The following is a 21,571-nucleotide window of genomic DNA, read 5'->3' on the forward strand; positions in this document are numbered from 1 at the left end:
ATATGTTTATTGAAAATTTGATCACTTTGAAATAGGAATGTGAATCTTTTTAATAAATGAAAATTGCAATCATGTACAAATAATGACACAGAATTTTTTTTAGGTTAAAAATATATTCTGAATTTATTTTAACACTGAAAACGTAAGCACTAATATACAACATTCAAATTTCAGAGGCATTTTTTATTCAAATTCTGATGGCACATATTTACTTCCATAGCTAACGTCCAATCAAACAAGACCTCAGTTTTGAATGTGAGCTGATACCGAAAAAAACCCTACAACACCGATACCAGTTTTTCGGGTCAGGTTTGCTATTTGGGACTTCGCCCCCTTTTTTTGCCTCATCATCCGTTTTCAAGCCCCAGCCATCTTTTTTTTCGACAGTTGTTTCATGGGAACCCAGGAGGGAGAGAGAAGTAAGGCTACCACGATTTTCTTTCTGGCTGAAAGCTAGCGACACGTAACGCTTGCGGCTAAAGTTTGGTTTCTGGATGGCTAATGTTGTCGCTTCTTACAGCTGGACAAACGTTTACTGTAGATATATATATATATTTATTACAATGATAACAGGTCGCCGTTTAGCCTTATCCCATAAAGTTACTGTTAGCAACCATTTAGCAACGTTAGCTTTGTACTTTTCGGTTTACTCAACCGGCAAAGTTTGAGGAAAACAGCGTTAGAGGAGGCACTAATGTTGCAGGAAGATGTGTGTTGGTGTTACACTTACAATAAATACTGGTGTCTTTTAGAACAAGACATGTCAATTAAACTTTTAGCCCGAAACAGTAGTTAGTGTGAAGAAATTAGAGTAAAAAAGCAAGCTAGTGAGGTTGTGCAGTTAATAACTGTGTTAGACCGATTTGTTAAGGGCAGTTTAAGGAGCTGATGAATGAGGAAGAAACTTAGCGAATGTGCGGATTGGCAACAGGAAGTGAACAGGAAGCTACATGGAAAGTCTGTCGGAGAGAATGTAGGTCCTACAGATTTTTCAGCAACATAATTTCAGGGAGGGAAACAATAAAGAAGCGAACTGCTGGTCTTCGTGAGGTTGTGATCTGTAGAGTAACTAAGAAAAGATCCAGTCATACCACCAGGATGTGAGGGAATAGTTATTGAATCTAGTTCTAGAAGATACCTTTATTTATATTTGACTTTATTTGTGGCGATTAGTGAGCTGCTGTTTAGTTTCATTCAAAGTAAGATGACAACAAATGTAATGTCTGGAAGTGCTGATGAACTATGCAAAAAATTATAGTTTGCAAAAGTATCCACACACATTGAAAGCCTTGAAGTTTTCCCCCACATTTTGTAATATTATAGTCAGGATTTTAGACGATAAACCAAGTCGCACTTCACTATATTTGGGAAATGGAGGGAAAAATGATACATAGTAGGATCAGCTTTTGTCGTAACGCTGAGATGTTCAAAGTTTTGCAAAGACTTTATGCTCTAACACTGATTTAAAGCTGCAATGTGTAACATTGCTAAAACATTTGCTTTCTACATATTTGCTAAAACGATCACTTTGTCGTGTCAGTATGGGATGAAACAGAGAATGTGTAAGAGAGAAACGAAAGTGCACAAATGCACTGCTCTGGACAAAAACAACCAATGAGAGTCAGGAGGAGGGTCTTAGCACTGTCAATCATGCTAGTGTTTCTGTGAGTGCTCAGGCTAGTTAGCATGGCCACTAGTGACGGCGAGTAAGTTGTTTTCCTGTAACGGTTGTTTCTCCACCATTAGCACTTTGAGAAGAGCATACATGAGCATGATTGACAATGTGATGCATTTCTGTGACGAAGTGGAGGGGCTAGATTTTTTTATTTATTTATTCAGAAATTATCTAATGACGTACTGTCACAACATAATGATAGTTTTAACAAATATGTAAAAAAACAACACATTTTTTAAAATAAAAGTTACGTACTTTCCTCCTTCCCTCTCTGCTGTGGTTCCTGTTCTTTCACAGAAAAGCTCGATTTACTCAAAGAGTAAAATAAATGCTTACAGCCTCTGCTTTTAACTCTTTATTTATGCACTACATACATTATAGAAATATTTAAACTACCATAAATACACTTTTTTTTTAATTAATCCAAAGTTTTATTCATATTCTATACTGATATTACTGAACAGCCAGTTTATCTTACTGAGTAAAAAAAAAAATCAGTATTTTAAATCAGTAGACATAAATAAATAATCAAGAAAATGTAAAAGATTTGACCCGTTAGTTGGTTTTTAGAAAATACAACTGAGTCCACAGATCTGAAGCTCGGTGGGAAAAGAGTTCCTGGGGCTGTTGTTGTGAAATCTCTGGCAGCTTCTGTTTTCGGCGCCAGTCACAAGATTAAAGAACCTGCGGGTAGATCCAAATGTTCTGAAATATACAGAACAGAATGAAAAGATTTCACCCTCTTTGGATGTTTCACCTTTTTATTGCTTTCACAAATCAGTCATAATTTAGCTTTTTTTTTTTGACAAAAGAAATTACACAAAAGCAACTTTATGAAAGTGAAAACTGATTCCTACTAAATAATGACAGTTAAATAAAAGTATGTAGCATAAAATAAGTGATTGTGTAAATATTCACCCCCTTCAAGTCAGTATTTAGTAGATGTACCTTAGGTTGGAAGCAGATTGAACGGTTTGAAACTGTTAGCCAGACCTGGTGATGTATATGACCCAAACAGAAGTAGCAAAGAGCATATTAGAGGGGTAATCTGGTGCAGAGGTTTGGAGAATTTTGAGCAGTGTGAAGCGAATAGATAGAAGGAAAACCATGGAAAAGGTTCACAGACTGGATAAAATGGAACTGAATCGAAAAGAAGTGATGTTCCCGATGCTAAAACTAAGCCTTCCCTGTATTATTGAACAAAAGTAATCCTCTGTCTGAGAGTTACATAAATGAGTTATGTAAACCTTAAAATCCGGTCAAAAAAAAAAAAAAAAGAACACGTGCTTAAACAGGATTGCTGTTCTGGATTTGGTTATTGTTTGGCCAGACGTTCTGATCTTCTTTTCTACCAGCAAACCCTCCTGACACATTATTTTTCCTTTTTCTCTGCAGACTGGGTTGATGTGGCAAACAATCTACTCAGCAGGTGTAACGTAAACCTGACGTTGAGCGCACTGTCGGAGTGCGGTCCAGATGTTTTCGTCACGTTGTACGAGACGATCCTCGGGGAGACGGTTCCAGGTAAAATCAAACTCCTGGGTAGATGAAATATTTCTGGAGATGCTCCGATGATTTGCTGTTCATCGGCGAGTCGGTGGCCACGCTTTCTCGAGACCTTGTGTTGTTAAGATGGTTGCTATTGGCAAGAAAGGTTAGAGAATAATATTTCCTGAAGCGGATGCCCCTTAACTCTTGCCTTATGCAACATATTTATGTTCTAAACATGTTGCAACCTGCTGCAAAGTGTCATCCGAACACAGACTCAAACATGCCAGCATACACAGCTGTTTCCAGTAAACAAGGGCTGCAGCTTGTGATTAGTTTAGTTATTGATTATTCAGTTGATTTTTTTTTTGACGATTAATCGAAAATTAAGAAAAGAAATTAAAATAAGAAAATTAAAATTAATTAAGAAAAAATTGGCACATTGTTCACATTTTTCATTCTTTCATGTAACCATTTAATCATATTTTATACAATATTAGAAATGTGTGCAAAAATAAAAATAAAGAAATAAGTTAATTCATTTTGTAAATAGGAAAAATAAACATTTTAGTGCCTAAAATGCACAAACATAACATTCAATTAGTGAACACTTGATCATTTTTTACAAAGGACGAATTTGCAGCTAAAAAAAAAAACTTTCTATAATGTAAGAAACTCACACCTTTCTGCTTGGCTTAACATCTACATAGTGAAGTTTTGATCTGTTTATTTTTTTTGAATGACTGATTACTAATTGGATAGCAAAAGGTGTGTAGAAGATTTTCTTTTTTACAGAATATTAACCAGGTAAAGCTAAAAATGCCACTTGAGGAGTTCTGGGTAGAACATATTTACAGACAAAAGTGTTTTCTTCTTAAATCCAAAGTGTATATATTTTTTCTACAGTTTCGGCTTAATTACTCCTCTCAATCTGTTTTATTGATTCTGATTCCTTTTATTGATTCTGTACACTCCAGTTAATGAATAATCGATTACTATACGTCTGTAATCGATTCATCAGGATCCAGCGGATTGATCGTTTCAGCTGTACTGTAACCGGCGGCTGAGGAAAGAGATAAAGTGAAAGTCCAAAGTGATGCTTTACAATTAAAAATCTGTTATCTGTCCTGATGCACAGATCTCCGGATCGCTGGTTTTGAATTTTACCGAATTACTTTTTTTTTTTTTCTTCCATGTCTGCATTTTAGATTATATTGCGTCAGCGAACAGCCAAGAGGACGATGTCCACAACGTTCAGTCTGTGATCGACTCTCTGTCTCTGGATTACCTTCAGATCAGCCTCTCACACATCACAGGTACAGAAACAAAACAACACACACATTCCATATTTCTAGATTTGTTTCCTTAATCGTGTCTCTTCAGCTGAGGGTTGGGTTATTTGCTTATTCGGTGCATTAAATCACTTACAGCAGGGGTTGACACAGCGGGAGTTACCAAAGGATTTTCAGAATAATAGGGTTGTGACCCTTTAGATGTACGGAGAGCCAAAAAAGACAAAATTACATAGATACATCGTGAAGTAAATAAATGAACCTTTAAATGTCTCATTAAACAATGTAATACACTTTTTAAATGATGAAATTAAATCTAATTTTTATTTTTTTTAAATCACAAATGTTATAAAAGAATTATTTCTCTTGGCTTATTTGTGACTAACTAAAATGAAATAATTATATATTTATTTTTGCTTGGTCCCCCGTCTCTGACGAGGTCAGTTTGAGGATCACGGGCTGGAAAGTTGTGAACTCCTGACTTATTGGAACATCTGAAGGCTCTAACTCGCTGAGTTTCTGTCTGCAGGAGAAAATGTTGTCAGAGGAGATAAAGAGTCGATCAAGAACCTCCTGGAAATCTTCGATGGCCTCCTGGAATACCTCAACGAGGAGATAAACGAGGAGAGGCAGAACGGTGGCACACATATGTTTATGTTTTTTCTCATCAGATTTGTTAATGATCTGCAGGTTCACCCTTTTAATAAAACAATTTTTGTTGATGATTCTGTCTTCTAGTGTAATTTTGAGGATTTAAATCGGTATTATCGTTTGGTTTTAAACTCGTTTGCATTTTGCTTTTCTTATTTTGTCTTTTTTTTGTTCTCTAAGTAATCCATCCTGTTCTCGTCTTCAGATGAACCTAATGACCCCCAAAACGAGGATGAAAGCAAGACGCCGGCCAACCTGGAGACGCAACAGGAGAGGAGATCTGTTTTACCCAGTATAGAGTAAGAGCTCCTCAGCGCTCTAACCAAACAAGAGCTGCAACTGACGACTAATTTAGTAATCAGTTTATCTATCGACTATTCTGACGATCGAGTAATCAGATTTTAAAAATGGCACAGTCTACAGATTTTTCAATTAACCACTTAAGTCTTTTTAAATACAGTACTAGAAATACATTAAAAGATGCAAACAATCCATTTCCTTTTTAAAATACATTTAAAAGACATTTTATTGCCTAAATTCCTTTACTAAATCTCAATCAGGAGAAGCTAAAACTATCTCGCCGTCTGTATATCCGGTGAACGATTAATAATTGCTAAATTAGTTGACCATTATTTCAGTAATCGATTAATCCGATTGATGGTTTCAGTCCTAAAGGAAACTGGTTTTTCTCATCTTAGATAATTATGACTCATTTTTATAAGGCCACTTTTGGCCCCGGAGGCTAAGTTAAACTTCTGGCAGGTCACAATATGTATTAAATTAAAAATTAATGTATTGTGATTTTGTTTGTTTTACCTGCTCAACAGTAAATCTTTTTTTTTTTAAATAAAATCTGTGTCATTAAAGATCCAAAACATAAAAGGGGCTTCAGACTGTTACTAAAATAAATACAGACGATTGCCACATTTTTTGAGTCATTAATTGTTTTCTGTTTTGCTGGCCAAATTTTTCCACTCTTGACTTGTGGTCAGGAGCCGAAAAAAAATATTTTAAGGGCCACAAATGGCCCTCGAGCCACACTTTGAACACCCCTGTTATAAGGAAACTTATGACATCATCAAGGTTTTACATGTTGACTTGACTGTACAGATTTTAGTTGAATTTGTAGAAAAGGATATTTTTAGTTAGTTTTCTCTGAGCCTCTGGCTGACCGTGGGGTTTGCAGCTCATGACTCGGAGCGCCGCTCTGCTGTTGGCACAACAAGCCGCCTGCAGCAGAGTCAATACTGAAGGCTCAAGCCTCGCAATGAGAAAATGTTCACACACTCGCATCTTGTTCACGTTGAAGAATAAATGATCTAAAATTTAAAGCGCATCTAATGCTAAACTTCTTTTGTTATTTTCGAGTTTTGTAACTGCATTGTGAAACTCACCTCATGACTGACTCTGGTTATGCTAAAATTGGTCAAGCGTGGTGCAGCTTTCTCAAATAAAGTTTTCTTTGTGATGCGATTAGCTAGAAAAACAACCAAACCTGTTTTCCAGCACGAGGTTTTAACTTCTTGATAAAACCTAATGAGTCAGTTCTATATTACGAAGCAGCCTGCATGTTTTTTTATTAAACAGTTATGAGTCATTTAAGCTCATGGAAGCTGAGATAATAGATGTTTTGGCTTGGGGACAAAAAATAGCAACAAAATGTCTCATTTGCAGAAACTCAGAGGAGACTGGATCGTCTAGTGAGCTCAAAGGATCGGATCAGGCGCTTGCAGCCAAACAACAGGGTTAGTCCATGCTAATTGTGATTTTAAAAAATTGTTTTCTTTCTTTGCATTTTTAGCCATGTTTGAATTGTTACAGTATTTCCCTAATATGCTGGTTTTTCCCAAAGCAAATGCAATAAATAACAGACAAATTGATGTAAAGTCATGGTTTTTGTGTCTGCATGGCAGAATCGGCCGCCCCTCCTCTAACATCAGGCGCCGTCGACGTTGAGGGAGCGCCACAACAGGACCAGATATTCTCCGCCATCCCGCTACAGCCGCCCAGCCAGCGGGACACGCTCCTCTCTCCCGGCCGCCCCCTCAGAGCCGCTTCCCTCAGTCAGGGATCCACTGAGGAGACCAATCCTGACATAACACGGGTTGAGGTAGAATGTGATCGCAATAAATATACGGCGAGATTTAGGCTGCAGGTTCAAAAATGATCGGGGGCTCATTCCGTTTTCCCACAATCACACTTCCTGTTTCTGCGGCGCAGCACATTAGAGGAAGGATGTGAAAATGCTGACGCAACCTAAGCGATTCTTAGAAAGAAGCTGGTTTAAAACCAACGTTGACTTTCATTAAAACCTTTATAGAAGTTACTATTTTGGTATTACTCTTAAAAGTAGCTTTTTTTACTTGTTTATCTTATACAATAAGTTTATGTTTTTTCACCAGTATTTTTAAGTTGTTTTGCCATAGGAGAGAGAAAGCGCCGCACTTCCACCGTAAAAGGGATGAGTCCTGTGACACATCTGACCTTTTGTCTGTGAATGTTTGTTTGCAAAGCTTAGTGTAAAGCCTGACGCTGCAACAGGGCAAATAAATCCAAGCCAAAGAGTCTATAAAAACTTCTGAGTCTGAAGTGTTTTTGTTCTTCGACTCGTCAAATCTAATGCGTTCGTTGTTTGTTGTTTTTTTCCTGAAATTCCTGCAAAAAAGACTTAAAAATGTGTTCAGCAATAAACCGTCAGTGTTTTTCGTTTTTAATCTTAATCTGAATTTCTCTTTCTCCGTCACAGGACTCTAAAGGGACAACTGAGACTCTGGCCAACGGGATCATGTCCCCGGCACACTGCCTGTCTCCTGGTGAGCAGAAACACCCAGACTGTTTTGGAGAACAAAAAGTCAAGTTTAGTTGGTCGGTGATCACTTCCTGGTTTAATCTCCAGGTGGAAGCGACGACTCTGCCTCCAGTGAGCGGCGGATTGCGGAGGAGATGGAGGGAGAGACACTGGAGGTAGGAAATAAGGTTTAAATCTCTGCTCAAGATTTCCAACCCCCCCCCAAAAAATGATCGTTGTATTAAACCAAATCACACCAAATTCTGTCGTTTTCTAGCCGACCAACGGGGGTCCGAGGAGGGTGTTATTCCGCACCCAGCCCGATGTGCTTTTCCTCACCCTGCAGGATGAGGTGTCGGCCATCACGCCTTCGCCGCCAGACACTGATGAGGACGAGGAAGTTCTGAGTTGTACGCAAAGATTTAAGGACAGAGGAACAAGTCTCAGAACAAGCACAGACATTGGGTGAGAATTTTGCTGTAGGGGAAAAATGACCCATCACATTAATTACAGGGTTCCTGGACAACGTAGTGTTGGATTCACACGGCAAAAATCCAAAATCTTACCAAGGATGTTTGGCCCAGTTTCTAGTGGAAATATCTTAGCACGCATGAAATAAGACAAAATTAACTTACAAGTAACTTTTCAGCAAGACGTAGGAGCTTGTTTTAAGTCTATAATTCCTTAATGTTGGTGAAAAACCACTAGTTCCACTGGCAGATTATTTCACTTGTAACATCGTTAGCCTAACGGCATAATTGCCGCCACTTTGACAATTATGCTGTTAAGCCAATGACATGGGAAAAATGTCTTGTTTGAAGTGAAATAATCTGCCAGTGGAACCAGTTCTTATTTTAATCAGCATTAGGAATTATTTCTTTAAAACAAGCTCCTAATATCTTGCTGAAAATTTACTTGTAAGTTACTTTCTCTTAATTCTAGTGCAATATTTGCACTAGAATCTAGATGTTTTAAAAAATTCGGTAAGACTTTGGTTGTTTTGCAGGGTATAGATTCACTCTCCAAACATTGTCGATCATTTATCCATGCACTCGACCATAAATTCATCTATCCAGCCATTTGTTTGCATGTTTCTGTTTTTAAAGTTAAAATATCTCAAAGAGTTTGTCACGAATCAGAGTCTGGAAGACTGTTGAACATGAAAAACGTGCAGAAACCGTGTAAATAAACCCAACGTTACCGTCTGTCTCGTCTCCTGAAATAAGCAGAACGGTACCGGAGAGTTCAGAAGAGTCTCTGGCTTATCGGAGACAAAGGAACAAGGAGGCGGAAGAGGAGCTGCATCACATATCTGAGAACCTCTCTCATCGCCTGGAGGAGCTGGATCTGGTGTGTGCACACGTCATCTAAACTTGAATTTGATTTGCATCAGTAGAACAACCAGCAGTTGCTGCTGGAGTTAATAGAGCTAACATATGTTAGCTCTATTAACTCTGGGCTGCACTCTTTGTTTTCGTAGAGAGCCATCAAGCACACCAGCATAGACCGTGCGAAATGTATCTAAATGTGTCTCCAGCTTTATTCAAGGCCAAATAAGGAAATTAGAGAAACGACAAAAGAGATTAAAAAGTACTGATAATTAGCTTGTTTCTTTTAGAAGTTATGAGAGAAAAATTGAGATACAAAGATAAAGCAGCTCATACTTTTATAAGTCTGAAACAACGACTTCAGTTTTATTTGATGACAGTTGGAGAAAACTACAGGACGTTCGTCTCATCATGCTGAGTAGTGGCTTCTGTACATGATTTCATTCATCAGGTTTCATTGATAAATACAGCAGAGTGTCATCAGTGGATGTCGTATTTTAGTGACATGCGGTGAGGCACCGGCCGACTGACCTGACTTATAAAACTGAGTTTCATATTTCAGTTTTGACTTTAATTGAAACATTTGGTTGTTTTAAAAGCTTTTACTTATGTTTTAATCAATTCCACACTCTTCAATAATCTAACAGCAAGACAAATAAAAGATTTCATTTTAGGTCAAATTAGATGTTTGAAATTATAGGATCTTTTTGTTTGTTAGTTTTTTAAAAAAAAATTAGTTAAAATTGAGAAGAATTAATTCTTTTCAAATTTTAGGTCAAATTAGATGTTTTTAAAATGTAATCTTTTTTTGTTTATTTTTTTAAATTAAAATTGAAAATACTGTATCACGTCTGTTATTTGTACTGTATATAAAGTCTATGCATCTTTCCTCCTCCACAAATACACCCGTCACTCTGTTGTGAGGAAGCATCCTTTGTTTGCCGTCATTTCTAAAAGTGTGGCTCCTTGAACAGAAATGATTTTCTAGGAGAGCAGTCCTCGCCATTCTTAAGTGTGTTTGTACATTTCAGCGACCATTTTAGCCGTAAAAAAGTTGAAATCGTACAGAAAACATGTAAGTGGGAACAAAATTCAATTTCTCTCATCACTCTTAGTATTTCGCTGGTCTTGACAGGTGATTCAGTCTCCCGCCCCCCCGACTGCTCACCACTGTCATACTGCCAGCACATAACAAGAAAACAAAGCAGGACCAAGTGACAAACCCTGAGGAACACCAGAATTAACTGTAATGGAAAAACTGGAATCTTTAAGAAACGTGAAATAAGACGACCAAAAGTCAAACAAATGTATGGTTTCAGGAACAGAATGTTTTTCTTTTTTTTTAAAATATATGTTCCTGTGATGTGCTTCAATTCAAACAATAAACTATGTAGATGCTGAAACGAGTTCTGGGAGAAAGCGACGGGTCCAGTGGAATGAGGGAGGAGGACGGGCAGTCCATCAGCAGCGACGGCGTCAAGAGGACCCGTCGAAAGCGCAGAGGTTACAATTTCATCCGCAAGACAATCTTTTTATCAACCCGTAGAACGACCTCGTACACAGCCACGCATTGAACTGGGACGTTTATTCCAGGAAAACCTGATCCTGACAAGCAGAAGGCATCCCCCTCTCCTCCTCGGGAATGTCGCTCCGTACACAGCCGGCTGGAGGAAGCCATGGCGGAGGCGCTGAGCCTGGACGACGGGAAACAGGCTAACCTGCAAGTTCCTCATCGTTCGAAACGAGGCGAGTCGCACCACAGGTCGTCTCAGAGGAAGGTGTGTTTTTGTTCTTTTCCTACTTTTTTTTTTGTACAGCATAAAAACAGCAACAAAAAATAACAAGCAAAGAAACGGTTAAAACGAGAATGGCTTGATGTGAAGCAATGCCTTATTGACTTTTTAATCATTTCCTGTGTCGGTAAAACCAAACCTTCTCAGCATCTGGAAAGCGAAGTTTACGAAGAGGAGTTGAGAAAGTGCGAAGAGAGGGAACGGACGAAACTCCAAATAGCACGCCGAGGAGCTCAGAAGGCTGTAAGTCCAGAATAGAAACGCATACGGTTTCAATAATATTTTTATTTTCAACTATAATATTTAAAGTAAAGAGCTTTTGAGAAATATGTAGAGAAATAATTTTTTCCCCGTCTTAGAAGTGAGATTTCTTCATTTTCATATGATGATAATCCTGTTATCAAATATCTAAGAATAATTTTTTGTTATTAAAACTACTAACTATACTAAAACCGTTGCCATGGGATACCCAGGTATATATTGATAAAACAGCTTAACAGCAGTAACATTGGTCTGGACAGAAACAGGGTTATCACATTTTGACGTGTCGTGTGTGTGTGTGTGTGTGTGTAGGAGCGAGAGTACAGAGAGGCCATTCTGCGAGATGTTTCTCCATCGCCCAGACCATCTCCTAGCAAAACAAAAACACAACGGAAAACACAAACGGCAGCACAGAGACGCTTCGAGGTCCCCAGGAAAACTCCGTCACGTAAGTCGCAACCCCGTCACCACTGATGTCATGTTAGCGTCAGGCTGGTGTTTTGGAAAATGCCCAGCTCTGAAATGTTTATTTCTATTTCTACATGTGTGTATCAGCGGGTGTCCCACAAGGCTCTGGTCTAGGTCCAATTATTTCTACGAGTGACTTAATTAGTGTGTGGACAGCGTGATGCTTCTATGCGATTTTTGTGATTCAAGGCCTATTAAAGGGTGTTTATTCCACAAGTATAATGTAGATATTACAAAGCAGAACCTTTTCTTCCCGTCTCCCTCCACCCAGTGAGAATAAGGGAGAACGAGCTGCTCCCTTTGCTGCGGGAGGAGCTGCCTCACCTTCACGTCTCTCCTCACGCTTTGGGTCGAATGTGGGAGCAGCAGATGCAGCAGGTGGACAAGCTGCACGCCGCCTCGTCCTCACGGAGTCCACATCACCGCAAACTCTTCAAGCAGGTCAGAACGAGTCCAACAAGTATGATTTTTTTTTTTTTTTTACCTCAAATACCGTGGGAGTCTTGCTTGATAAAGGGAAGAAAAAGGAATTATAGGCACATTGAAACTGTAAAATGGGAAATAAAAATCAGGAAATACAGATTGTCATTGTCTTTTGTGGGCTCTAGTGTCCCTTATATGAGAGTAGGCTGACAGGAGAGGGGGGAAGACATGCGGCAAATATCATCGGGTCCGGGAGTCGAACCCGCGACGGCCGCGTCGAGGACTCAATGCATAGGTTGCGTTATCTCCTACGCCACCACGGCACGCCCCCGTGAACTGACATTATTATGGCATTATCAAAATGTTCCTTGAAAATGGTCTCAAAACATCAATATTATCATTTGTCGCAATAATTAGTGGCTCAATTTTTCGTTAAGGGAACTTTATCGTGACAGGCCTAGTCAAATTCCATACTTTTCCAGGAACCCAGTACAATTTAAAGAGTTTCCAACATAACAGACAGAGTGACCGTCTCCCTCTAACTGTTGCTGGTTTCTGTCAGCTGCGTAAACCTTGTTATCGGGGTTATTCCAGAGCACAAAACCATCAACATAATCCCTCAGATTTGCGTTGGGCATAAACTCCTCCTTGTCTTTCAGCTGGAGGAAGCTCAGAGGAAACATGACCTGCTGGTGGATCTGGTGAATAGAGACCAGGACCACAACAGGCGGCTGGTGAGCTTCACTGCAGCAAACGCGTCCAAACGCCCAACCGAGACGTTTTTGGCTTCCCTCTCCACCATCGACACGCAGGGAATCCTTTAACCTCCTTTTCTTCCAGAGGGAGTTTAAGGACCGGATCCAGCAGCAGAAGTCGGTGCAGAGCAAACTACGGGAGCAGCGGCAGCAGGTCGCCCGGGCCAAGAAGTACCACAACGACTACCATGTCCAGCACCGCGCCCGCCTGATGAGGGCGCGCACCAGGGAGGAGAAGGTGGGCGTTTATCGTTCATCCTGATACATTTTTCAACATGACCATTTGGATTTCTTGTTGTGACGGTAACATCCAAATAACAATGTTTCAAAAAGACAAATTCTCCACTGTTTGTTTAATGAGAGCGTCAATAAATATCAAAATATGATCAAACGTCGTCACTGTGTTCAGTCTAGTGACACAAAATGCAATTCTTTATTTCTGTACACATTTTCTTTAAGAGCAGCGTTTGTGTTTGTACAGCCAAACCTGCAGTTACCTAAAAAAAATTATAATAAATCATTCTTATTGTCCGTTTTGTCGCTACTTCAATAATCCCACAAAATATCGTGACTAAACTTTATGTTCATGTCGCCCACCGTTAGTGTGTGGCAAATGGAAAATATTATTATTCACTGACAAATTACAACCCATCATTATAACAATTCTGAGTAAAATTTGCAAATTTTTTTAAATCCCACTTTTTATTTAAATTATAACTAACTTATGAAAATCCACTGAACAACAACTTGTTTAATATTGTTGCATTAGATGAAAATTATAACACTACAAACAAATTGTTGGTGTATTTTTCTTTTTTATAGCCCAAACGTTTTGTGATGATGGCAGAGAAAATGACTCAAAGCGTGTGTGTGTGTGTGTGTGTGTGTGTGTGTGTGTGTGTGTGTGTGTGTGTGTAGATGTTTCGGCAGCTATTCGAGGAAGGTCTGGAGTTACAGAAGCTCCGGCTGAGGGAGCAGAGAGCTTATGCCAAGGAGCAGCAACTGGAGCACCAGAGACGACAGCAGGACCAGATCGAGTCCTTGGAGAACTACTACAAGGACCAGGTACGACACAAACTCACCAGGTAACCCGTCAGCGGCTAAAGTTACTGGTCATTTTCTTACATGTGTGACGCGTTTTGTCTCTTTCAGTTTTCATTACTCGCTGAGAAACTCGCACATGAGCGGGAGGAGATCCAGGTTCGGAAAAAAGCTCAAGAAAAGGTAAACTTATTAGGGAGTAAAAAATATGTATATATGTCAACATTTCTTTGAAATTAATATATGGCAGAACTGCCTAAATCAGAGTCCTTCTTAGAGAGGCACATTATACTGAATCATAATTGTAATTGAAATATCTCTTATATCTAATATCACACATGGAAAAAGACAACTGGCTGGATGTTGGGGAGGATATGTTGGATTTAAACGGTCATGCCTTGATGCCGTAGTATGTAACTGTATCAAAATATTTTATTTATACTTTAAAACTGTCACTCCATTGTGACGGTGTGAGGCAGATAAACTGAAAAAAATCAAGCTCCTCCTCCCTGTGCTGCTACTGACATTTGCAGAAATGCACCGCTTGGTCAGAAACAACCAATCAGAGCCAGGAGGAGGGACTTAGTGCTGTCAATCATGCTTGTGCAGCTACACCTGGGAAAAGGCAGAGGAGCTTGATCTTATTTTTTCCCCCCACAGACGATCTATCTCACATTATGCCGACACAACATAGTGACAACTTTAACAAACTTTTTAAAATAAATGTATTGCAACTTTTTCATGCTCTTTTGTTACATATTGACTGTTTTTGACCAGTTAGTTGGACTTCCTGCCCTAAACATCCCCCAATATTTTATCTTTTATTCAGTGTTCCATTTAAAAAATATTTTATCCTGTTTTGTTTTTTTTGTTGTTATTATCCACAGATTTTTTTTTTCTTGCTCTTCTGCTTCTTCTTCTCTCCTTCCAGCCTCTAAATTAGCAGGTTCCATATTTAAAACCTGACTGCTACAGAAATATCTGCAATAAATTTACAGTAAAGTTTCATTTTTGTATTTAAAAGTCTGCCAAAAAACAACTCAAAAGTCTGAAAATGTAATTCTGGAAGAGTTTCACACTTTGTGTGTAGAAACACTCCTAAATTGTAAGCACTTTCACCTGACGTCCAGCAGGGGGCCTTTTAGTCACTTCGCAATCAGTCTAACTTATTTAAACTTGTGAATAAACCAGGAAACCGTATGAATCCATCTTTCCTTGTTTCAGGGAAAACTTAGATACTTTTCCTGCTTTCATCTTTTCCCCTGTGTCCTTCCAGGCTCTGCTTAAAATGAAGCGAGAGCTGCGCTCCCGGATGGAGCGCGAAATAAGAGACCTGCAGAAAATCATCATCCAGAACGACGAGGACGACCACTTCCAGAACCTGGAGGTCCAGAGGCTGCGCAACCAGGTCCACATGGCCTCCTTCCAGTACAACACCAGCTATCTCCACTGAGCGGGAAGAACGAGACCGACTCAGGTCCAAATTGGCGTTTGCGTCGAAGGAAAAGAGCTGCGTCGGATTCCTGCTGCTCGCAACTTAACGGTACAAGAATCTAATGCACAAACCGTCTCAGGCATCTTTTGTTTTTCTAGATTTGCACAGAACAGACCGTGACCGTTGCGAGAGCGAAATGTGAGTTTTGTTGAGGAATTTTACACACGCTGACAAAATGTAGCTCCAGCTCATGTAGCTCACTGTTCCTCTCACCTCTGCTGCTACACCTGAACTTCAGACACTTTGGACCAAGTCCTCCTCCTCGGGTTTAACATGGTGTTGAATGCGAACGTTTTACCTTCCCCACTGCGGTCGTCGTGTGCTTTTATTGTGAAATAGTGACTTGTTCCTCCTGTTGCCAAATAAGGACCACAGACACAAAGTTGATAATATTGTCACACTGATGAGTCTTAAGGTTTTCCTCCTTTTACATGAAATGTCTTCCTTTTAATACTTTAACCATGCAAGTGGATTATTTATTTAACTTTAATGTTTGATTTTTAATTAACCTGGACTGATGTCTTAATCGCCAGGGGCAAGGATAATCGGTCTGTTTGTGACTTCACTTTAACCTCTGCTTGATTGTGACTCTTTTCTACTTTTAACCAAATCCTGAAACGTGATGAATCAATGATTGTGCCACACGGATTGTGTTTTTGTAATCCTGGAGCAAACATGTGTCCCCCACCCTAACATCCATTAAATGTGTGGAATCACTGGTGGAAAAATGTGTCAAAAATTATTTGCAAAAGGTGGAAATAAGTGCCAAAGAGCAAAAAAAAAAAAAAAAAAAAAAAAAACCCCGCCACGCCTGCATGGGGCAGCACAGCGCCGGCGACGAGGGGACAGCGGGAGAGAAAATACACAGAACTGTGAATCCGATGGTTGCGGAGGATAAAGACGTTTCCGTCATTAGAGACAAAGTGAACGGGGAAAATTTGTCACAGCTTTCTGTAGCTTTTCCTCCACCGTTTAACCACGTCATTGGGACAAAGTTTGGTCCACAGCCAGTCATTAAAAATTGTAAAACTGTATTAAATATGTGATATTAAATATGAATAACTTTCCCAAATTTGTAAATCAATAGAAATGTAAGTATTTTATTTGTTCATTTCCGGTGCTCCAGGTCAGTAATTTCAACCGGTGCAATGGTTTATAGATCCTGACTTCTGATTGGTCCAACCGCAGAGCATTTTATCTGTAAACCAATCACGTGTTAGCGTATAGCGTTACCTCTGGTGGCTAACTTATGAATATAGCTGCTAGCTAAAAGTACGTAAATTAAACTTTTCACTAAACATTTAATATTACAGAAAATGACATTTGACAGAAATAAAACAACTGTTGTATATTTTATTTGAATACTCAAATATACAAATGTTTAACTTGCTTTTTTTGTGTGTATAAGGAGTTCCTGTAAATCACGTGTCAAACTCCAGTCCTGGAGGGCCGCTGTCCTGCAACGTTTAGATGTGCCTCTGCTGCACCACCTGAATAGAATAATTAGGTCATTAGCAAGACTGGGAGAACTGATCTACACAAGGAGGAGGTAATTAAGCCATTTCCTTCCAGCGTTTCGTACCTGTGGCACATCTAAAAACTGCAGGACAGCGGCCCTTGAGGACTGGAGTTCGACACCCCTGCTGTAAATGGTGGCTCAAAATGTGCCTTTATAAAAACAGTCGTATAGAATTTTGTTTTACTTAAGAAGCCCACTGCAGACTTTGTAAAGCTACCACTGCTAGATACAGTCTTTGTTTTGAGTCAACAATAGGGGGGAAAGATGGACCGGCTTGACCAGTCAAAAATAAGCTCCCAGCCTTTCTAACTGTACTGGACGATGCTGACCTGCAGGGCCGTGCAAAGACCTTTGGGGGGGTAAGGGCTCAAAGTTAAAAATGGGCACATTGAACAGCACAAAGGGGTTAAATCTATATAATAGTTTGATTTTAGCACCTCTGAGATCTAGAATAATAAGACTGGGATATCAAGGCAAAGAAAACTCAGTAGCTGCTGGTAGGGGCCACTCAGGGACCCCTAGAAATGGTTTAATTGTAACACAGACCATAGATCTAAACCTGTAGCATCATTTATAGAGAATAACAATGTTATTACACTTTATTTAATGCATTCAGCTGAGAAAAATAAATAGTACATTTAGGATTTAATTAGGACGTTTACTTTGTAAAAGTTTAAAGAATCATCTTGATAGTTTGATTGTTGTGTTACCATGGCTACAATATGGTGTAATCTTTGTGTTTGAATTGGGTTTGTTCACAAATACATCACAGCAAATAACCAATAATCAGTGATTGATTTTAAACTCGGCCAATAAACCTGGTCTCCTTCTCACAGATTCACCTGATCTATATTTAAACATGTTATTAATGCTGAGGTTCTTAGTAGGACGGGTTCCAGAGGGAGGGGGGTTCTGTCTAAGGCCCCATATTACCTTGGGCCGGCCCTGGAGGAACAGCTGCTGCGATGCGCATCTCTAGAATCTACCTGGATTCACCTGGAATCTACCTGGAATCCCCCGGTGGTCCCCATCAGTCCCCCGATGCTTTGGAGACATTTTGATTCATTTCATTGTGGCATGTTTGGCTTTTTGCTGCGGTTCTAATTATTGCTGCAATATTTTCTCTGATGTTTATTTTGTGACTCTAATTGGGCCGAATCTTCCTTTAACACTTGAGGTTCTGCAATAACTTCTATTTACAGCCCAGAACAATTATGAAAATATAAATAGAAACAGTTTTTCTAACTTCAACCTCAGACCTACGTTTTTATTCACAAACCAGTGTGTGAAAAAATATTCTTGCCCATAATTTGATAGTTAAAGGACACAGATCCGCCTCCTCCTCACCATGGACCCGGAGTCTGAACAACATGGAGGCTCTGAGAGTCATTATTAGACTGAGGGCAGCCAGACTAGTTTATTCTGCTAAATTATTAGATTTAGCTAAATATTATTGCTGAGGGGCAAAAGCAGGCCTTCTGACATACAGATTAAAAATAAAAAATTGAAAAAAGAATTTTTGGAAAAAAGAAAAAACTCCAAAAGGGCACTAGGGGCATCAAGGGAGCTACAGCCTGCCTCCTCAATCAGCTGGCTGCCGTCCTTCCATTGGTGAAGTCTTTGTCATCCTCGTCACAGAAGTTATCCGGCAGGTTGGTCCAGTCGAATCTGTTCTTGCAGTTGCTGCATCTCTGGTCGACCACGACCTTCAGTCCGTAAACGCGTTTCGTGACCGTACAGTTGCGGCTGCACCGCCGGCAGCACCTGAAGAGCTCCAGCAAGGACCACTCGTCCACCACGAACTCAGACGAGCTGCGGGGTTTCAGAAAACACACACAGGTGAAATAAAGACGCGAGTAAATAAATACTAAGTAGAAGGACGCTGAAAGCTTTCAGTCTGAATCAACATCTACAGCAGCAAACCTTCCCAGATCCACCAGGTAGTGTCCGTCACCCACACTCAGCGAGGTGGAAACTTCCTCGTCGTCTTCAGCTGTACATGAACATATTTGTAATAATTGCAACTTCCCAGCATACATCAACGTCATTACTTAACTAAAAAAACAGATTAACGTTAACTCACCATTATTTTCTGACTCATCTTGACAAGATGCTGCCTCTGCTTTCGGCTCCTTGACATAACAGAAGGTTTAAGAGAAAAAAGGAGCGGATTTTGGAAATAAAGCAAATTCTAAATATGTTTTTAGGTCTAATTTGATGTAATAAAAAAAAAGAAAGAAAACAGCCATTATACTAAATATACTTAAAGTTGCAAAATTATAAAAACTGTTAAAAAAAAACCATTTGGTAACTCTTTATTTGAAGGGTGTTCATAAGACTGACATGACACTCATAAAGCGACATAACACCTGTCATGAACATGAAGGACTTTTTATGAATGTCTATGACTGTCGTGTCATTTGGTAAATAATGACACTTTTAATGCAAAGTTGGCACTTTTAAATGGCTTTCAATGCAACTTTTAGAGCAACTCATCGCATTGAAGTGTCATTATTTACCAAATGACACGACAGTCATAGACATTCATAAAAACTCCTTCATGTTCATGACAGTGTTATGTCACTTTATGAGTGTCATGTCAGTCTTATGCAAACCCCGTCATATAAAGTGTTACCATACAGGGTAAATCAGAAATAATATATTAAAATCTGTCCCACGTGAGAGAAACTCGCTGATCACAGATACAAGGAACAGATAATTAAATTATGGGATGCATAAACTGAACAGAATATCACCGTGTATGTATAGGAGGGTTCAGACAACAGAGTGATGTTTCAGAAGTAATGATCAGATTTACCTGTTCATGTTTTGAAGAAGATGCACTGATGTCCTGCTTGGCCTCATTTGAAGAACTCATCATGGATTCTTCTCCAGAACTCCCTGGAAAACAAACAAAAAAAGAATGAGTCAGTCTAATTCTGCTCGCTTTCTTAAATTTGGCATGATTAGTGAATTTATTACTAACCAGTACTGTTCTCCCACCGAGACTTAAGTTGAAGAAGTCATTTCTGCTTTGGCCTGAGGATACACATGAGGTAAGAGACTTAAGACATCAGTGGAATCCATCTTAACAGGTTTAAATTCAAAAGTGTCACAACTAGAGGAGTGGCTTTATTAAATGAACAGATTCTCATTAATTCCACAAATTATCAACATTTGTGTTACTAAAAGTATTTGCTCATCCGTCCAAATCATTCATTTTAGGTATTCCAGTAACATTCATGACCACATGTGTGTAAAAACAAACAAACAAAAAAAAAAACTAGGGCTCTACAAACATTTGTGAGCTAATGGGTAAAATAGAGGAATATCAACAACTTTCTGCAGTCTCCATAGCAACAGGATGAGCCTCAGACCAGCTAATGGCGGAATCCCGAGGTTCAACGACTATCTGCAACTTTTAGATGCGCTGCTGCTCTAAAACAGGACACATGTTGTTTCGGTCGACGGTCCTGATGATTCAACACCTTAAGCACACTGACTGAGGGGGGTTGGTGTTTTAAAATGATATAAAAACATGGACGTCATAAAGCCGCGTCTTTAGCTGGCGCACGTGTCGACAATAACAACAAAGATGGCGGGGTTTCTATCAACACTGCTGTGTTGCTCCGCATCCAGCGAACCTACAGCCTCATAAAACTTTTTTTTTTAAGTTTTATTTACCTGAAACGCTCCTACTCGGCAATGAAACAGAATCCCTCAGTTATTAGCTACCGGAAGATGAAACGCAGCAGACGCTAGGTTCTTGTTCCTCACTTCCGGCTCCATGTAGTAAAGGGTTACTTCTCTTTTTTTCTACTGTTTTAAAGAATACTCTGTGCTTGGCTAAGGCTTCTTTTTCTTAACTTTCTGAATCTGTGGAGCTTTATTTTTTTACCATTACGTTAAAAACAACTGTTTACTTACCTCCTCCTTCCTATGTATGTCAAAACAAACGCTGGAGCAACACCGCCATCTACTGAACGGAGAGTGAACTGAAACGTGACATTTAAAAGGGGGTTGGAAATTATTCTATATCTTTCAGAATAAACTGTTATTAAATAGTTACAAAAATTGGGAACCGTTGAGTTTTCTCTGTTGTACCTTTTTTTTTTTAACAGGGAAAAGGAAATTGAAAATCTCGACAAGTAAAAATTAAACTTGAGCATTTTTTGCTAGCTAACATGACATTTCAAATTCCAACATCTGAAGGTAAATGAAATGCACTGTATTGGCGAATTATGTAAATTCATAACGTTTTTGTTTCCTATGAAATATAAACATCCAGCTGTGCTACACACATAAGAAAAGGATTATTTTGAGTCAAATAAAAGGTTGGTTTATATTTATCTGCACCATCAGATTGGTTATTAACTTAAGGTGTCAGAGCTTTAACCTATATTCTATACTTTAGAACGATTCACCTTTCATATCTTAACTAGAATTTCATGATATAATACCTAGATAATTCAAACGAATCGCTTATGTTTCAGAGTGGAATGCTCGACTTGATTTCTAACTTTAGATTCAAAACAGTGAACGAAATCATCTATTTTTTTAGCTTCAGCACAAAAAAAGACAATAATGCACATTG

General features: G+C 39.1%; 1 protein-coding gene across 2 annotated transcripts; it reads left to right on the forward strand.

Annotated features, from left to right (window-relative positions):
- The first annotated feature begins 247 nt into the window (after positions 1-247).
- Positions 248-16,175, forward strand: cep95 (centrosomal protein 95). 2 transcript variants are annotated; one of them, XM_023334629.1, is made up of 21 exons: positions 248-419; positions 3,071-3,199; positions 4,372-4,479; positions 4,985-5,092; positions 5,312-5,405; positions 6,781-6,851; positions 7,020-7,216; positions 7,853-7,919; positions 8,003-8,070; positions 8,172-8,359; positions 9,121-9,244; positions 10,617-10,725; positions 10,816-11,000; positions 11,163-11,258; positions 11,589-11,724; positions 12,016-12,185; positions 12,827-12,901; positions 13,008-13,160; positions 13,841-13,987; positions 14,075-14,146; positions 15,240-16,175. In XM_023334629.1, exons 1-21 carry the CDS (start codon positions 395-397, stop codon positions 15,414-15,416), a joined length of 2,499 nt encoding a protein of 832 aa, XP_023190397.1. In that variant the 5' UTR covers positions 248-394; the 3' UTR covers positions 15,417-16,175. The 2 variants fall into 2 exon arrangements, with proteins under 2 accessions (XP_023190397.1, XP_023190398.1); XM_023334630.1 differs by having other exon boundaries at positions 249-419; positions 9,124-9,244.
- The last annotated feature ends 5,396 nt before the right edge of the window (positions 16,176-21,571 follow it).

Source organism: Xiphophorus maculatus, chromosome 5, assembly GCF_002775205.1.
Source record: "Xiphophorus maculatus strain JP 163 A chromosome 5, X_maculatus-5.0-male, whole genome shotgun sequence".
Lineage (NCBI taxonomy): Eukaryota > Metazoa > Chordata > Actinopteri > Cyprinodontiformes > Poeciliidae > Xiphophorus > Xiphophorus maculatus.

Coding starts and splice junctions, on each gene's coding strand:
- cep95 (XM_023334629.1), top strand. CDS start 395: ATGGGAACCCAGGAGGGAGAGAGAA. Junction 5,406..6,780: donor TCTGTTTTACCCAGTATAGA/GTAAGAGCTCCT, acceptor TCTCATTTGCAG/AAACTCAGAGGAGACTGGAT. Junction 14,147..15,239: donor GGAAAAAAGCTCAAGAAAAG/GTAAACTTATTA, acceptor GTGTCCTTCCAG/GCTCTGCTTAAAATGAAGCG.